The 16874-nt window shown below is 40.7% G+C and overlaps 1 protein-coding gene across 2 annotated transcripts; it reads right to left on the bottom strand.

Annotated features, from left to right (window-relative positions):
• Positions 1-709: 709 nt before the first annotated feature.
• bgnb (biglycan b) lies at positions 710-16096 on the bottom strand. Of its 2 annotated transcripts, XR_004899114.1 has the most exons (9): positions 15858-16096; positions 8862-9126; positions 5728-5840; positions 3583-3796; positions 3341-3451; positions 2871-2964; positions 2248-2386; positions 1627-2151; positions 710-1585 (listed from the first exon to the last, which is right to left on the bottom strand). XR_004899114.1 is itself a non-coding variant. In XM_031316691.2 (8 exons), exons 2-8 carry the CDS (start codon positions 9109-9111, stop codon positions 1954-1956), a joined length of 1119 nt encoding a protein of 372 aa, XP_031172551.1. In that variant the 5' UTR covers positions 9112-9126; positions 15858-16096; the 3' UTR covers positions 710-1953. The 2 variants fall into 2 exon arrangements, 1 of the variants encoding a protein (XP_031172551.1); XM_031316691.2 differs by having other exon boundaries at positions 710-2151.
• Between the last annotated feature and the right edge of the window lie 778 nt (positions 16097-16874).

The following is a 16874-nucleotide window of genomic DNA, read 5'->3' as shown; positions in this document are numbered from 1 at the left end:
AGAATTATGATAATGGCCTATGCAGATTGACTTATTACAATATCACTCTACATTATCTTAGTCTGTATGTTTAGGTTTACGTCATCAGGAGTGAACATGTTGCAGACATGGTTAAAATGCAGTGGGATTTTTTTTTTACTTTTTTTATGCTAATTCCTCATTCACCCTGCTCCACTTTCTTTCTGTGTGTTCATCAGTGATGAAGATAGTCTAGTGCGAAAGCAGAAGACAGACAGAAAACAGAAGACCTCTGGGGAAGAGCATGAAAATGTGGGATTGACTCTCACATCACAGGATGAATGTGACAAACAATTGTGGAACTTCTGGTGAATGCTAAAAACAATTGTGACACACACAAAAATCTAATTAAACACTACATTTTCATTCTTTTCATCGATGAAAAAAGTCATACTGACTCTGAATGACTATTTTGACTTTATTTTCCTTTTCCTATATCAGAGAAATGCTCATATAGGAATTTAGATATGGATTTAAATTGAAGACACATTCATGACTTTAAGTCAGTATTATATTTGAATTTCATTGTCCACAGTATTAAAATATCATTATTATATCTCCACAGTGCTGGGTCAACTCTTTCTCATACACCTTAGGATTGAATCCCATGAATGTCCAAATAATCAGTTATTGTCAAATAATGCATGTAATGTGACCATGTTGTGCACGTGTGCGATTCATTTATCAAATGTTTTCCACGTTTGATATCTATTTTTTATTTCTTACACACAGCATCCAACCCAGGGGCATCAGTTGTTCTCTGGCTTTATGCAGCAGGCTAAAATGTCTTTATTCACATGCAGCAGTAGCTTGTCAGATTATAGTACAGAGACAGGACAGAATACTAATGGCTAAAGTAGTTCCACATAGGTCTACCAATGTAAACCGTCTAACCCTCCAATAACCCTGAAGCAGATAAAGCATAACAGAAAAAAAACTGTGCAAAACAATGCATCAACACTACTATTGTTCGTAGCACTATGTGAACACACTGCCTTCATTGTCTCAAAGCAAAGCGGATGTGTGTTTTCTCTAAATGGGGCAAAAAAAAAAAACCCACTACCACTAGTGTCCCCTCAAGGAATACTGCATTAAAGTATTATACAGAGAGCATGATGTTTAGTAAAGGCACATAATAGACACGTTACACAGGCAGGCTAGGCTGGTGGTTCAGTTACCTCGGATCAATGAGAAAAGATGTTTAGCACTGATGAGGGGAATTTTAAAATGTACTTATTGCCCTTTTAATCAGTCAACATCCGTGTGATATATACAAAAAAAAATTTTAACTGGTAAAGGTGAATAATAGTTTCTACATTTTGTGTAGTTGTTTTTGTCTTTGTAAATGGTGGAGAACAGCCCAAAATCTGTGATTAGTTAGTTAGTATACTAATATAATCACAGAGTTGAGGCCAAATGGCTTCAAACCAGTGAAACAGAGACAATGCGTTGTCTATTTGTTGTTTATCTCCCAAATCAGCTCACACAGAAAGTCGTACAGAACCTCTTTTTGTGTATATATAAAAAAATCTATAATGTATTGCTTTTCTATATTTTACTTGTAATCCTAACCAAAATATTAATAAAAAAAGACTTTCTATATTTTACTTGTAATCCTAACCAAAATATTAATAAAAAAAGACTTCTTTCACAATAAGCACTATTGTGTAAAAAATATGGAATGAAAAATGCTTCACAAGTTTTCATTTTTCATCGATTTAGGCTTGGGGAAAACTTCACTTCTCTTTCTATTTCATCAGTTTATTGCCCATCCTCTCCATAACTTATCCTCTCTACAAAACAATAATAAAGATAATAATCTCAAATATGAACTCCCTTTCCTCCATCTCTCAAGTTTTTTTCATTATTTAAATTATCTGCTCCTCCGCCATCACCTTCCCCTCACTCTCTCCATCTCTCTGTATCCTCCTGTCTTTACTTTTTGTAGTTGCCAAACTGAATGGCCAGCCGGTCGCTGACACAGCGGAACGTTGCAGGCTGCACCTCCCAGTAGTTGACAGGGTTAGAAAACAAGCTGATGCCATTATAGAATGTCCTCTTCATCCCAAATCCTCGAGGGCAGAAGTCATCCGTGCCCACCTGGTCGATGTTGTTGGAATGGAGGTACACCACCTGGAAAGCAAGTGTGGCGAAGTCGAGGGTGAGTACAGCATCATGTGAAACATTCAATCTCAGATGGAAAATAAAATGTATGCATGCTAGACTCACCTGTAGGTATTTCATTTCTGGGAGGCCTTTGGGGACACGAGTGAGGCGGTTGTTGTCCAGATGCAGCTCTCTCAGCCTGGGGAGGAAGGACAGACTGCCGTTCTCGATGTTACGGATATGGTTAAAGCTAAGGCCCAACCTGGAAAAAAATAAGACAAGAGGAGAAATGTGATATAGGCAGAAAGCAGGCCACTGCATTGTACATTAAGCTGACCTGTTTTACTAATGTGAGCTGGAGTAACTGCAAATTCCCTGATAAGTATCCCTGCAAGAAAGGGATATTAAGCCTGGTGAGAATTAGGGCCATAGCAGCCTGGCAATACTCCTGTGACTATAAAAAATCACATTAGAGAATAGAGAACAGTGTAGAAAGGAAGTAAGAGAGAGCATTGCGAAAGCCCACACAAGCATAAACTAGTTAGTACTTATCCTGCCACTTTTTTGTGGCATATCAATGTAGTTCATATTATTACCCCTGAGGGGCACTGCTGACTGCAATGTAACCTTTTAAACCACAGGATAATTCTTCACAGATATGCAAGTAAATCCCTCAGGGTTAAAAAAACAAAAACAAAAAACAGTTATGATTAAAAATGAGTATGATGTTGAAGTGTGAAAGATACCTGTACAGGTTTTTGTAGCGTTTCAGGTCCTCCAGTTCCACAGCCTGGATCTGGTTGTGGTCCAGATGAAGCTCATGGAGACTATCTGGTAGTTCTGAAAGAAAGACACCATATAATATAACACGTAAGGCTCCACTTTAGGGTGAGATTTGATCTTGCACCATAGCTGTCCATTCTTTTTTTGTGTGCTTAGTAGCTTTCTTAGAGAAGATGAGAAGATTGATTCCAATGTTACGTCTGTCAGCTAAACATGAAGCTACGACTAACAGACGATTAGCCTAGCTTAGCATAAAGACTGGAAATGGAGGGAAATAGCTTGCCTGGCTCTGTCCTAAAACAAAATCCATTAAAGAAATCTGCCTTCCAGAACCGAATAAGCATACAGTATTTCCCAAAATGCTGAACTATTCCTTTAAAGATGAATCCATTGAATATATGTTGGCATTTTAGTTACACAGATGAGTTGTTACCTTTTGGCACCCCAGTCAGTTTGGACTCTGATATACGCAGATAATTCAGTTTCAGTCCCTTGAAGGCTCCAGGCTCAAAACCGCTGTTGTGGATGGGATTTGCTCCCATTTCTGCAAGATGAAGGGAATATTTGTGGCATGAAAAAACATACAGTCTCTTTAATCTTCCATACAGTGGCAAAGGCAGTGGTGAGCACCACAGGGTAGTGTTTAGATGTGTTGAAGTCATCAGCATTTCTGACCTATGCAGTTCATATTGCCCAGTCCTGAGAAGGCTCCAGCTTCCACCTTTTTGATGCGGTTCTCGTGGATCCTTATCTCAACCAGAGAGGCGGGCAAGTTCTTGGGGATAGTAGTCAGCAGATTCTTGGAGAAGTAGAGCTTCTGCATGTGCTTCAGAGGCACAAATGTTTTGGGGTGGACTTTGGAAATAAGGTTATTCCTCAGAGACAAACCCTAAAAACCATGGAGAGGCAAAATTAAAGAACCACTTTAGCAGACAGTCAGAAAATTAATAGTAAGAAAGCTACAATAATATAAAGAATGCACAAGGGCTGAATGTGTTTGAGTGAATTAAGTTAGATCCAGCATCAATCCATCATCCAGCAGACGGTCTCTCCACCTGTGCTGGCTGAAAGATGTAGACAGATGTAGGCTGAGGCAAACCAACCTTAATAGAGATGCTATTGTATAATGTCATGTCAGGAGTTTCCTACGCTGCCAGACTTAATATTGCTCTTGGGGAGCACTCTTGAATGCGGGTCAGGAGTGAGCAAAGTTTTTCTGCTCAAAGAGGCAAGGATGTGAGCTTGAATACTCCCATTTGGCTTTAGGCTCAAACTTGATACAATTAAAGCTCTCAGAGCGAAGGGCGGTGGAGGGTGAAAAAGAAAGGAAATGAACCTCTAAATCCTCGAGGAAACAGAGGGTCATAATGGTATTTCACACTACCGAAGCCAATACAAGCTGAGCTGAGTCGTTAACACATCCTTGAGAAGCGCTGATCTAATGTTCAGTGGGACATTATTGATGACTAATACAGAAGCATTTCATAAAATCTCGATTGAGGAGATTTAGGATTAAGCAGTACTTTTTAACCAAAGTGTAGTGCCATCCCAACTCTGAAGTACCTGTCTTCCTGAAGGAGTATTTAAACTCATGCTAGACATACAATATTATAGTTTACCAAATAAGGTCCTTCTTCGCTCATCTATGCATGTGTGAAGATGCTATTGGATCATTTACAAGAACTATTCTTACCTACGTAACAAGTAACATAGTAAGTACCCCAGATCACATGCAGCAGATTCATCTGTGAGCGTCTGGGTCACGCATCTTATCCAGGGTTTCTATGTGTGTGTCACTACTGCAGTTTCTGTGTGTATGAATGTTAATGAGTGTTATGTGTAAGTATGTGTAGCATCCTGCTAAATTTGTTTATATATTGTTCTTTGATCTGTATTTCTGTTAACAAAAACATATGGGCTGGTTCAATTACCCTGGTATATAATAACTTTTGCATAAACATAGAGAAACACATCGTTTGGAAAGATGCTGAAATGTCCTCTGTTGTAAGTACTGTAGCCCTTGAACATCTCAGGTGCTTTTCTTCTGTATTGGATGCAGCCAGGTGTCATAGCCGTGTTATTAAGGAATCCACGCAACTTCTAGGCAAGATCCGCCATTCAATAGCATTCACACGCTACTATTGGCCAGGCTTGCGCAAGGTAACGGAACCCGATTTGTTCAGGTCCTATCCCCTGACCAGTCGGCTATTCTAACCTTAACTACTTGAGGTCAATGTCTAACCCCAACCAATCAGGCTGCTTCGTAGAGTGGGACATGTGTTAAATATAGTATATAGTTATATAGTAGTTTTAGTGGCTAAAAATGAAAGCATGAGAGTCTTAGGCTCACATTAACAGTATAGCTAATATAAAAAGCTAACTAGGCCTCTCTGCACCCTAGTCAGAGTCATATGCCCGAATTTGTTGGCTGCTGTAGACACATCCTAATTTTACATTTTAGTACCCCTCACCAATTCATCTCCCATGCAACGGACTTATCAGATTTAAAGGGGCACATGATAATGATGGGCTACATATGTGTATGTAACTTCCTCCCCTGACCTTGGTGGGATAGGCACGCTTGAGGCAACACTGTCTTATCATACAGATGTTATGTTTCCCTTCATCTATGGAGACATATAGTTGAACTACTACTCTGCCTGAGACTGGTTATGACCTACTGCTGTCATGTTGGACACTGACCTGAATGAGACCTGGGGTACCACTTTGTGTGTGTGTGTGTGTGTGTGTGTGTGTGTGTGTGTGTGTGTGTGTGTGTGTGTGTGTGTGTGTGTGTGTGTGTGTGTGTGTGTGTCTTACATATAAGTTAGTAAGGCCTTTGAAGTCATTCTCTTTCAGCTCGGTGATACGGTTGTTCTGCAGGTCCAAGAACTTGGTGTCCAGAGGAATATTCTTTGGCACCTCGGTCAGACCTGAAGACAAGACCAATCAAAACACAGAAGGGAATCATACTCCATTAAATGCTTCCATGGTGAACACCCTGTTTTCAATGGACAAGCTTTTAGGATATCTTAGTCAGACATAGACCTTGTAAAATAAATAGTCACTGTGTGTTTTAAAAACCTCCATCAGGCCTAAACATGAACCCAATCACAGTCCTACACAATCTCAAATGAGCATTTTGGGCCTTTTCGTCTATTATTTTAATGAGAGGTGGACATAGACACAGCCATGGAGATCACACAGAGACGTCAAAGCTGCACATAACTAACATTACTGGTTGTTACTTACGAAGACATGCCAGATGGGGACACCAGATGTTTTCCATCTGGTTTCCATTTGACAGAAGTCACAAAGGATGTGACTTAAATACCGTCAGCAAAATCACACATCAAATAAAATGGAGACGGACACAACCCTGACACATTGAAACAGAAAAATACAAGCTTTGTGTGTGTTAATGTGTGAGTGGTGAAGCTGCAGCGCCAAGTGTCTTAATTTTTGCTTCTTTGTGACAGAAAACACCTCCTAAGAACTAATGAAGAAGTAGAGAAAATGTGCAAGCATAAACACCAAGAGCTGTTATGGTTAGGGTTACTTGTGAATATTGTTTACCAAGCAATAAATTCATTGAGGCTAAGAATGGGTTACAAAAAGCAGACAGCGTTAAGACATACACCTGCATTGTTCCATTCAGAGATCTCTCTCGAAAAATGACTCAGCACACGCACAAACACAGCAACCAGTGATCATTAACAAGACCACATCACAGAAGACATGTGGATGAGTGTATCAGATGTGGTCAGTGGCATAGACAGGCCACGGTAAGCCAATTCTGACCAGGGCCAACCTCATCTGGTCGATGACCATGATGCAACCAGACCCGCTGGTGAGAGAGGACGCCAGCTGTCCCACTGGGATCCAGTTTGCCACCAACCACATCTGTCCCACAGGACTTTACCCAGAGCTGTCCATCTAGAGTTAAGTTTAGATATATGGCTTTGGCTGTACTGTGCCACACCCTCCATGTCACCACACAGGATCAAACCCTTAGCAGCCCCTCTGACATTCTGTCCAAACCACGTCCATGCAGTGCTGAGAGATCTGGTGCAGTGGCTGAGGAGGCTTGGAACTTTAAAGTGTAGCCTTATGCAAGAAACTAAAGCAAGATTTTGCCATCAGAGAGCGAAGATAAATTCATTTAAGTTGTACATGAAACATCAAGTTTTAATCCTAGGATACTAATTATAAACCAAACTCAGTCTATGGTTTTCTCAAGTGTAATAACGTTGTTACAGCTGTTGTAAAGGTCTCTTAAGGTGCTCAATGTTACCAGGTGGATTCATGTGGAAATATTTACCTTCCAGCCAACACCTGCAACTTTCCAGATGCATCCTGCCAGCTGTACTGTAAACCTTCAAATGTGTATGCCTGCATCAAACCTAACAGACAAGATAAACAAACCTGAAAAAACTTTCACCCACACCCTGATTAACTGGATCCCTTTAACCCTCTAAACCCCAAACCACAGCGCGTCACCCATATCTGCCACACATCTCAAAGCCTTTACCACAAACTGACAAAACTAGCACCCTCTTAAACCTCAGCACCCTTCAACACAAATGCCTGACATCATGCTGGGATGCACATTGAGAGGAGACAGACGCCACCGCTAAAATACAACTGTTTTAAATAAGCATTCGACATCTCGGAAATTATACGCTTCCACATTTACCCGCAGCAGACAGACCAGGGACAGTAAATATATAGAGCTTGTAAAATTATGATTCGACAAAGCCATTATGTCTAAACACAGACAGCTTATTAGAGTTATATAGCCAGTAGTATAATGTGAGGAATCTTTATATCCGTAAATAAGACTGAATGTAGTTTATTTGGTCCTGTAAGAATAGACAGAGGAACCATAGCATGCACTTATAATATCCAGAAGCAGGAAGCATATGCTTGAATGGAAACATGACTCAAATTAAGTTGCAGACAAAAAAATAGATATATAGGTAGATATATTTGTGGGTAAAAGACAGAGCTTAATGTTTTTTGTATCCATTCTTCTGGTGGAACTCATAACTATGAATATCCATAACCCTCATCCTTATCCTAACACATAAACACAACCTTTGTCTCTATCAATCTTCTTCCATCTTTAAATCCCTTTAAACTAACTCATTCTTCCCTCCATCATTCCCTCCTGTTTTTGGGTAACCATTAAACATCCCGTCTCAGTCCCAAAAAAAAACCCAACATGAAACAGCTCCTTAAAGACAGTGATGAGATATTAAACTTTTCATCTCCTCCGATCAAAGTGTCCCCTTTCGCCTTTTTCTTGACCTTCCTCTCTCCCTCTCTTAATCCCTTTCCATCTCTCTCTCTTATTTTCTTTCCTCCATTTGCCTCAGTTTTTTTCCTCTCTCCTCTCCCACCCTGCATCTACGCACAAAGTCTGAAACACAAAATCTATCACCAAAGACATGCCTTTACTTGATAAAATACACCAGCATTATCCCAAGGAAGAAATTCCTCTAAGGTTTGTTATTCCCCGGAGCTCACTCTGTCATTCAACTCATCTGCTTTTTTTGTCTGAACCTCTTGACACACACACATACACACACACAGGTTTGTGGCACTATCTTTGTGGGGACCCGTCATTGACATAATGCATTCCCTAGCCCCTTACCCTAACCTTAACCATCACAACTAAATGCCTAACCTTAACCCTTACCCTAACCCTAACCATAACCTAATTCTATCCCTAATCCTACAACCAAGTCTTAGCCCTCAAACAGCTCTTTAAACTTGTGGGGTCCAGCATTTTGGCCCCACAAAGCTGTCAGGACCCCACAAGTATGCTGGACTCCCGGTTTTTGGACCCCACGAATATAGTTAAACAAGCCCACACACACAAACACACACATACTTAATGATGACAAAGCATCACAGACATGCATCTTTCTCTCTCACACACTCTTACTGACCAAGGTCAGAACACTGGACGACCCTGAAATGACAGTGGCAGCCGAAGGGGCACACAGGTGTGTCGGGGGGGAGGATCTCCTCTACAGCCGAGCCTTCTTCCTCATCCCTCATCATTGTCATCATCCCGCCACTGTCCATGCTGTCCATGGCAAAATCCCAGAAGCCTCTCTGCTCGAAGGGCAGGGCCGAGGAGGTGGAGAGCAGCCGAGCCACGCATAGCAACAGCAGGAGGGTGCAATGTTGCAACATCTTTCACTTATACACCTGAGAAAACACAAGAAGGAAGGAGAGCAAAATCAGTTTTATTGTACATTAATGTAAACAGCTTTTAGTTGCCAGTTCCTTAGGTACAACAAGTAAAATGAATGCAGTCTGATACAACAGCCCAACATAAAACTTAAATTCATGAAGGTTATAATGTTCTTTTAACTCTACTGTCATTTTAGATGGCTTGAATTATATTCCGTTACTTATTATTATTTGCTATATTATTTTGTCCACCCCATTTATATCCATGGGAGTAGACAGGAATATGCACATGGCATTGAAATGTAAGGAAAAGTGCATGAGCAAGGTTAGATAACCCTCAGACAATGCAGGCGACTGTCCTGGGGCCCCATCCCTGGGGGCCAAAAACGTTGTGTTTAATCCAGATGTCCACATTTGCCCTCCACACGAGGAGGGCAAATAATCATGCTGCCATGTATAGTCTGCACTTGTACTTAATGAGAACATGTGGGCGACAGGGTTCATACATTAAAATATTATGAAATGGTCTGCTTATCCTTAATTATAAAGCCCTACTGTTCATACCACACCTAACAGGAATACCAGGAGCTGCAGGCTGTAGAGGAGAAATGGACTCATTCCCACAGGGAAACTTGCCAGGAGTTGACTCTGGGAATAAAAGTTCCTTAAACCACCGAGAAAATGTCACTGTCTGCTTCCTGCACACCGAGTCCATTCCCAAGAGAGTAGGTCACTTCTCACTGACCAATCGGATATTGTCGAGGACATCACCTCAGCAGTGGAAAAATGTATTCCTGCAACCGAGCAGTTAAACAAAGCCACTATTCATTTAGAGGGAAAACTGGGTGTGCATGTGCAAGAGCGTCTGTGTGCATGCATGTGTTGGAGTGTGTATGCATGTCATGAAACACAGACTCCATGATGTCATAGCTGCGCACACACACACACACACACACACACACACACACACACACACACACACACACTGCTGATTGAGGTCACCAGACGTGTGAGCATGCATGTGTCTGTGTTTGTTTGCATGGTTTATCCTGCATGCACTGACCTAACTAATACCTCCACCTCCACTAATACCACCACCCTCTCCTCCCTCCTACTCAATCTAAGATTGTGTTCCTAGAAAACCAAATTATTACCAGGCCAATTAATCCTTACAGCTGGAAATCGTGACTCTTAACCTGAGGCTAATCCTATCAAAGCCCAGTTCTACACTGGACCCTGGGGTGACCTAAAACCCTATAATCTCTAACCTTGTCGTGTTAATTACCTTCTATGATCCCCAGCTCCTTAATCCTACAGATGGCTGGGGAGTCTTGATGCCAGTGGTTAGCGTGCAAAAGATCTTTCCAGTGAAGCTAACGATCCTGTCGCAACATAATCATGTTTTCTTTGGAAGAGGAGAGCGGATAACAGCATTATCAGGATCAAGAGATGGATGACGAGAAGGAGCAGGGGAAAGAGAAACGGGGGAGGTGAAGGTTCAAGTGCAATTTTGGATAGTGTGTTTAGGAGTTTGTACTGCATCAAAACAACTGGAAATTCAATGCATCTTGACCCAAGCCTATTCTACTTAATTTGACACAATTTAAACGCTTGCTTGATCTTTGCTCTGCCTACTGCCCGGCTGGCGGCAGTGACTGTTCAAGACTTTGAATGGCCTAAAAGGCAGAGATTCCAATAATAAAGCTTGTGAGGGGGGATCTCAAGGGCTTTTTAATGTTGGGAAAATGTTTCTCATTCCACACTTCATGAAAAAAAAAAAGTTGTGTAAACACATACTGATCCTTTAAAATACAAAAGTAGAGCCTGAACAAAAACAATCCACAAAGAAGAATGTGGTCAGAGTATGCATCACAGCGTGTGGGTTATGAATTAACAACACATGCTTATCAATTCACCTTCAGCACTTACTGACTATTCATAATCTTTTAAATACTGAATCATCATTTGAAAGTAATCAATTTTCAGTCCGTGACCATTGCGTCTAAAGTTGCTTAAAGTGTTTTTGCTCTATTCAAAGGAATAAAAAGTATTACTAAGGCACATTATATAAATATGTAAAACAAAGAGCCTGTGCATGAAGTAGACCTGGCCTGAAAGCATGAATAACTGGCCCCTGCAGTCTGCTCCCTGCATTAAAAATAGCAGTCAAATTATACCATTTTGCAGAAGAAAAAACACCACTGGCCTTGGCTTGGTCAGAAGAATGCAACGAAAAGAACACGAGGGCATATATAGTCAGTATCACACAATGACACGCAACACACAAAAGAGCTGAAATATAGAAGCCACCAGACTAATTTATAAACCTACGATTTCTGCAACTTGAGCTTTGCAACATTGTGGGAGGATTAATTAGTATTGTAAATCTAAAAATGTAGCACCCTTGCTCTAATCTGTGGAGTGTGCAATGATTTGTCGAGATGTGGAAGTGGATGGAGATTTGCAAGCAGAGGTGTTGGGGACAATGGGTGAGAAATAAAAGGGAGACAGGAACAAGTATAGTCCATCATCATCCAGGAATGACTGACTAAGGCTTCTATGAACACAACATGATGATAAGACTAAACTACATCCCAAATTTATGCAGCCTCTCTGGCTGTAATAACCACTTTTGTCTGGCCATGGTGTGTAAGTAAAAATTCCTCTCCACTGCTTCCAGTTAAGCTGTGAGCCACCAAACATCCGGTCTGAGACGAAAACAAACCAAGAGCTTCATTCTTAATTGTTATTGCCTCAGCTCTCCTCTCATCCAAAGGCCAAGAGTGGTTTAATGGATGGATGGATGGCTCGGCTATTCTTGTCTCGCTCACTGTGTTTGTCTCTGAGGTGCTGTGGAGTGAATGTGGGGGGCAGAAGAGAGATTATACAAGAACAAAATAAGGGTAGAATGACAATTATGAGGCAGACAGAAAGAAAGAGTGGGAGTTATGTGTCGGCGGTGGCGAGAAGGATGTGAGAGAGAAGCTGCAAAAGAAACAGGGAGATGTCTATAATCAACACTTGCAATCAGTGCTGTCTTTGCTGCACTATATGAGCAAAAGTATGTAGACAAATTAGTGCAAGTGCATACTTTTTTTTCTCAGGGTTTAACCTCGGTCTTTGAGTTTAAATTGACAGAAACTGTAATATACAAAAACACCTCTGGCATAAATTGGAATGCCAACTTCGAGCCAGGCCTTATCACTTAACATCAGTGCCCCACTAATGCTATTAAAGGGAGCAAATTCCTGATGCCAGGAAAATCTTGTGAAAGTCCTCCCCAGAAGAGTGGAGGCTGTTATGGCAGCAGGTTAATGCCTACGCTTTTGAAATGAGATGTTCAACAATCACATGTGGGTATAGTGTTCAGTTGTCCACATGCTTTCTTGCCACAGTCCATACTCCTGAATCATCTTAACATTTATGAGATGGTGGCTTCTCTCTACTCGGCAGCAATGATTATTTTACTTCAATAAAGCAAAGAAGAAACGGGAGGAAGTTCCCCACCTGTGCCAAAGGTGTGTCAGCTCTTTCAGAGACACACACAAACACAAACACACACACACACACACACACACACACACACACACACACACACACACACACACACACACACACACACACACACAGAATAAGACTGATAATTTATGTGACCTCTAAAGGTGGTTGAAGCTGTCATAACAGGCAACAGAAGACAGACACTTTTATAAAGATATTAATTCTAGTGGTGCAAGAGCAACAGGGAAGATTCAGGGATTGATGCAGACTGACAATAAAATGCCCCGGTGTCAGTGAAAGCACCATCTGGTAAACAATCTGCCCCACAAGGGTATTAGTTGTTTGAGTTTCCCACACCCGGCTTCTGAGACTAGCTTTACATTTCCTACATGCACTATCCATCAAGTGCTGGGTACTTGTCAGCCCTCACATCCACCGCATTTACTTTGATGTGACTAGACTTCCCACAAGGCAGCCTTTGCCCTTGTCAAGCTAAACACACATATATTTAAGCTATATGCTCTTTGTGCTGCCAAGAACAATCATCTCAAGATACAACACACAATGGTTGGTCTCCCATGACCGCAGTCAAGAGAAAGACAATCACTATTACCTTCCACCCAGTCATACACACAACCCCCACTCTCTTTTGACTCACATTAATTCTTGCCACCTTTTTTTATAGCTGTGAATCACAAAACCCCTTTTATCACTGCATGTTATGTAGCTGCTGTTATTATCTGTGTCTGTAGCAAATGTTGAACTTTTGGCACCACAATGAGCCACAGATGCCAAAATCCATTAAGCCTTACAATATTGATAAAGTCATAAAACGCTGGCTCATTATATCTGTGTATTTATACTCAGGAGCACATCAGCTCTGCTCCTTAGACTGCATTGGCAGAGAAGAGTTAAGGTGGGGCAGAGAGCTCACCAAAAGTGCCAGCTGGTGCAACAACGCTGGTATTGGCAGCCGCCACGTCAACACTCACTGCCGTTTAACATCACAGGGTTTCTCAAATGGATCACAGTGCTGACTGAGCACAAAATATCTGACATGGCTTAGTATTGTGTTGCAGAGAATAAAATCAAAATCTTGTTCTGTTTGTTTTCAATGAGAGTTTTGTATTTTTTTCTCCAACCCATAATGCTATTCTGAACAGGATCCAAGCTGCAATAAAGTCTGACACCTAAAAAAAACACAAATGTAAAACTCACACAAATGTTTGGATGTGAGAAAGTAACACACACACACACACACACACACACACACACACACACACACACACATGCATGCATGCACGCACGCATATGTAAACCATCTGTTTAATTTGGTCTCAGAATCACAGTCCACCTCCAAAATAATCTGGTCATTTGGCTGAACTCCCTCACTTTCTTATGCCATGTCTCCTTCTCTCCACACGTGACACACACACACATACACACACATACACACACATACACACACACACACACACACACACACACACACACACACACACACTCTAAATTTATGTACTCTTTAGACACATAGGCTGTTAGTGCTAGGCGGGTCCGGTAAAAGGGTTCGGGTGGAGTTAACTGCTCCAGCGACTGTAATTTGGTGACTGCTATCCCTAAAAAAAACTGTTTGGCAGCTTCTCTGATGCCGCCAAGCTTGGATGTGGTGGCAAACTGCTTAAGGCTGCAGAGACGAAGCCTTACCAGAGCAGAACAGAGAGCAGAGCAATGCAGAAGAACAAAAAAGGGCCATATCGGACAAATGACCTGAAGATCCACATCTATGGGCAGATGAGTCTCATTTAAAGAATGTGGAGTATTTCAAAGTATGTGCAATTTATAAGTGGGCTATGAATAGAGACTGTAAACATTTTTTTCAAAAAATAAAATGGAACAATCAGCAAATTGTATTGTCAAAACAGGGCAAAGACGACATTTCCTGAGCTTGAAATTAACTGACTTGAATTTGAAATTGTAAGAGTAAGGGAATATTTTACCACTGAAACCGATCAATAAGGGTAAAAGAACACTCAACAGTGGGAATAAGCTACCGCGATGATGTGAGTTTGAATTTAGACAAAATGATGATGAGACGGACAGGTGAACGGACAGACAGGCAGCGAGAATCAATCAACAGACAGACAAGCAGGTGTACGGTGGTCAACCCACAGGCTGGCTAATTGGCAGGCAGGCTGAAAGGTCAGGAAACAGACAGATGTAGACCATAATTTTCACTGTCTGACCATCAACTCCACAGTCAGACACTGTTTTCTCTGTCTTTGTATAGTAAGGTGACTCAGTTAAATACACTGGTATAAATGGCTCATACATGGTAGTTAACCATTGATGGACATGAAGTCATCAGCACAAGGCAGAATGGGGCCACAGACGTTAAAAGCTCCTTCCTGTAAAGGACTTTATGTTTGTTTGCATAATATTATGTGACAAAATAAAACACAGCAAGCTGGGATAATCTCCCTGCCAAATAAAGTTTCTCAGGCCACAGTTCTCTCAACACATTTCAATCTGAACGCTGTGTGTATATACAGAGGCTGAATTTTAGGGTAGTGCAGATGTGTACCAGAAGTGGGTTGCCTTGATTGGCATGGTTCACTATAATTATTCTACCTTAATGATGATGCAGGGATGGACGTAAAAGATCCTATAAAGGCTCTGTGTTACATTTAAAGTCTGATGAGAGATTAAGGGTGCGTTGATTTGAGGACAAAGTGAGTGGAAAGAAAAGTTTTGCTTAATTATCATCTCATCTACTAATGATCGCTCCCAGTGAGCAGTCTTTGGAGACTTGTTGCGCCATCTAGTGTAACTCTGGAAAAAGAGCTGATCGAAAAATTACAGCATCAGTCGGCCATGCAACAGGTTGCATAAAGTAGTTAGATAATTATATGGATAATAATTTAAATATAATAATTGTGAGAGGGGAAAAAACAAATGAATAAGATACACATTTAATAGGTTGCATGTTGCAAACTATGTAAACAATGTGATAACTTTAACTGAAAATATAAAAGTTGATGACATAAATCTTACCAAAGTATAACAAATGTGAAAATATATAACAAGAAGTAGTACTAGAGTTTAAAGCTACTAGAATTTCTATATGTCACAAAAACTTTGTAATTTCTTTGTATAGAATTATTTTGTCAAGTAAAAATCAGCCTAGAAAAGGAAAGGTTGCACCTTGCCAATTACAAGACTGAATAGCACAACAAAAACATCACCCCTACCTTATGGACAAAAATAAGATATTAATTCCAAATTCCAAAACAAAAAAGGTTTCTCTTTCTGTGCGTCAGATTATCCTGGAGATTTCTTTTAAAGTCCTATTTTTTCATCACATTTAGGGATTATTGCAGTATTTCCCTGTAGTCCTCTGACATCCAGCCACAGCTCCTCCGCCACTGTGAACTGTGTCAGGGGACCGCGTGTGCTCGTTTCAGTCCACACCGAGGAAATGACTGAGAGTTGGGGGGGGTCAAGCCCATAAAGTTAACAAGCCAGCCTCCTTTCTCCCCTTTTTGGATGGAGGAAAGAGAAGGAGGAGGATGAGTGGGAGAGGCCTGAGTACAGTAGATCTGTGCTATTATAGCAGGCTACAGTAGGAATTGTGCTATTTAATATTACTCCTATGATCATTTATAAAGTGACATCATGCAAAAATCATAGAAAACAATAGACTTAATATTATTACACCAATAACATTTTACAACATTTTAGATTTCTTCATATTAAAGTGAAGAAAGATTTTGGTGATGTTTTCCTTTCTTTCTTTCTTTCTTTCTCTTTCTTTCTTTCCTTGTATCTATCTATCTATCTATCTTAAATTGTGTATATTTAGACTACTGTATACATCCCAATGTTATCACATTGTTGGTTTGTAAGAAGCTGTTAGAGGAAAATCCCTGTTCATACTTCCAGGGAAGTTTTAGCTGTTAATACTTGTCTGGAAGGATTTTTTTATGATGTTTGTTGAGTCCTACTTAATTCTTCTTTTTAACCCAACCACTATTTAATTGCATAACACAGAGTAACCCATTTTTCTCTGATTACTGGGAGAGAACATGGTGATACCACCGAGCTCCACCAAAATCAAGCAGAAAAATGTATTTCTAGGGCTGTGATTATAAAACATCATCTTCTCACAGTTTTCCAATACATTTTATTTTGGCAGGATAAAGTGTTCTTTCTCACTGACTCTCTGATTTACTCCCAGCTCCAAGAGCGAGGCAGCAAGTTTGGCAAGC

The sequence above is a fragment of the Sander lucioperca genome, chromosome 12 (assembly GCF_008315115.2).
Source record: "Sander lucioperca isolate FBNREF2018 chromosome 12, SLUC_FBN_1.2, whole genome shotgun sequence".
In the NCBI taxonomy this organism is placed as follows: domain Eukaryota; kingdom Metazoa; phylum Chordata; class Actinopteri; order Perciformes; family Percidae; genus Sander; species Sander lucioperca.
This window is presented reverse-complemented; position numbering and strand designations above follow the sequence as displayed.

What these genes read in the sequence shown, in the direction of transcription:
- bgnb (XM_031316691.2), bottom strand. Translation starts at nt 9,111, where the DNA reads ATGTTGCAACATTGCACCCTCCTGCTGTTGCTATGCGTGGCTCGGCTG. An exon ending in GGGCAATATGAACTGCATAG is followed by an intron (nt 3,452 to 3,582) that starts GTCAGAAATGCT and finishes TTCATCTTGCAG; the next exon opens with AAATGGGAGCAAATCCCATC. An exon ending in CAGAAATGAAATACCTACAG is followed by an intron (nt 2,152 to 2,247) that starts GTGAGTCTAGCA and finishes CTTGCTTTCCAG; the next exon opens with GTGGTGTACCTCCATTCCAA.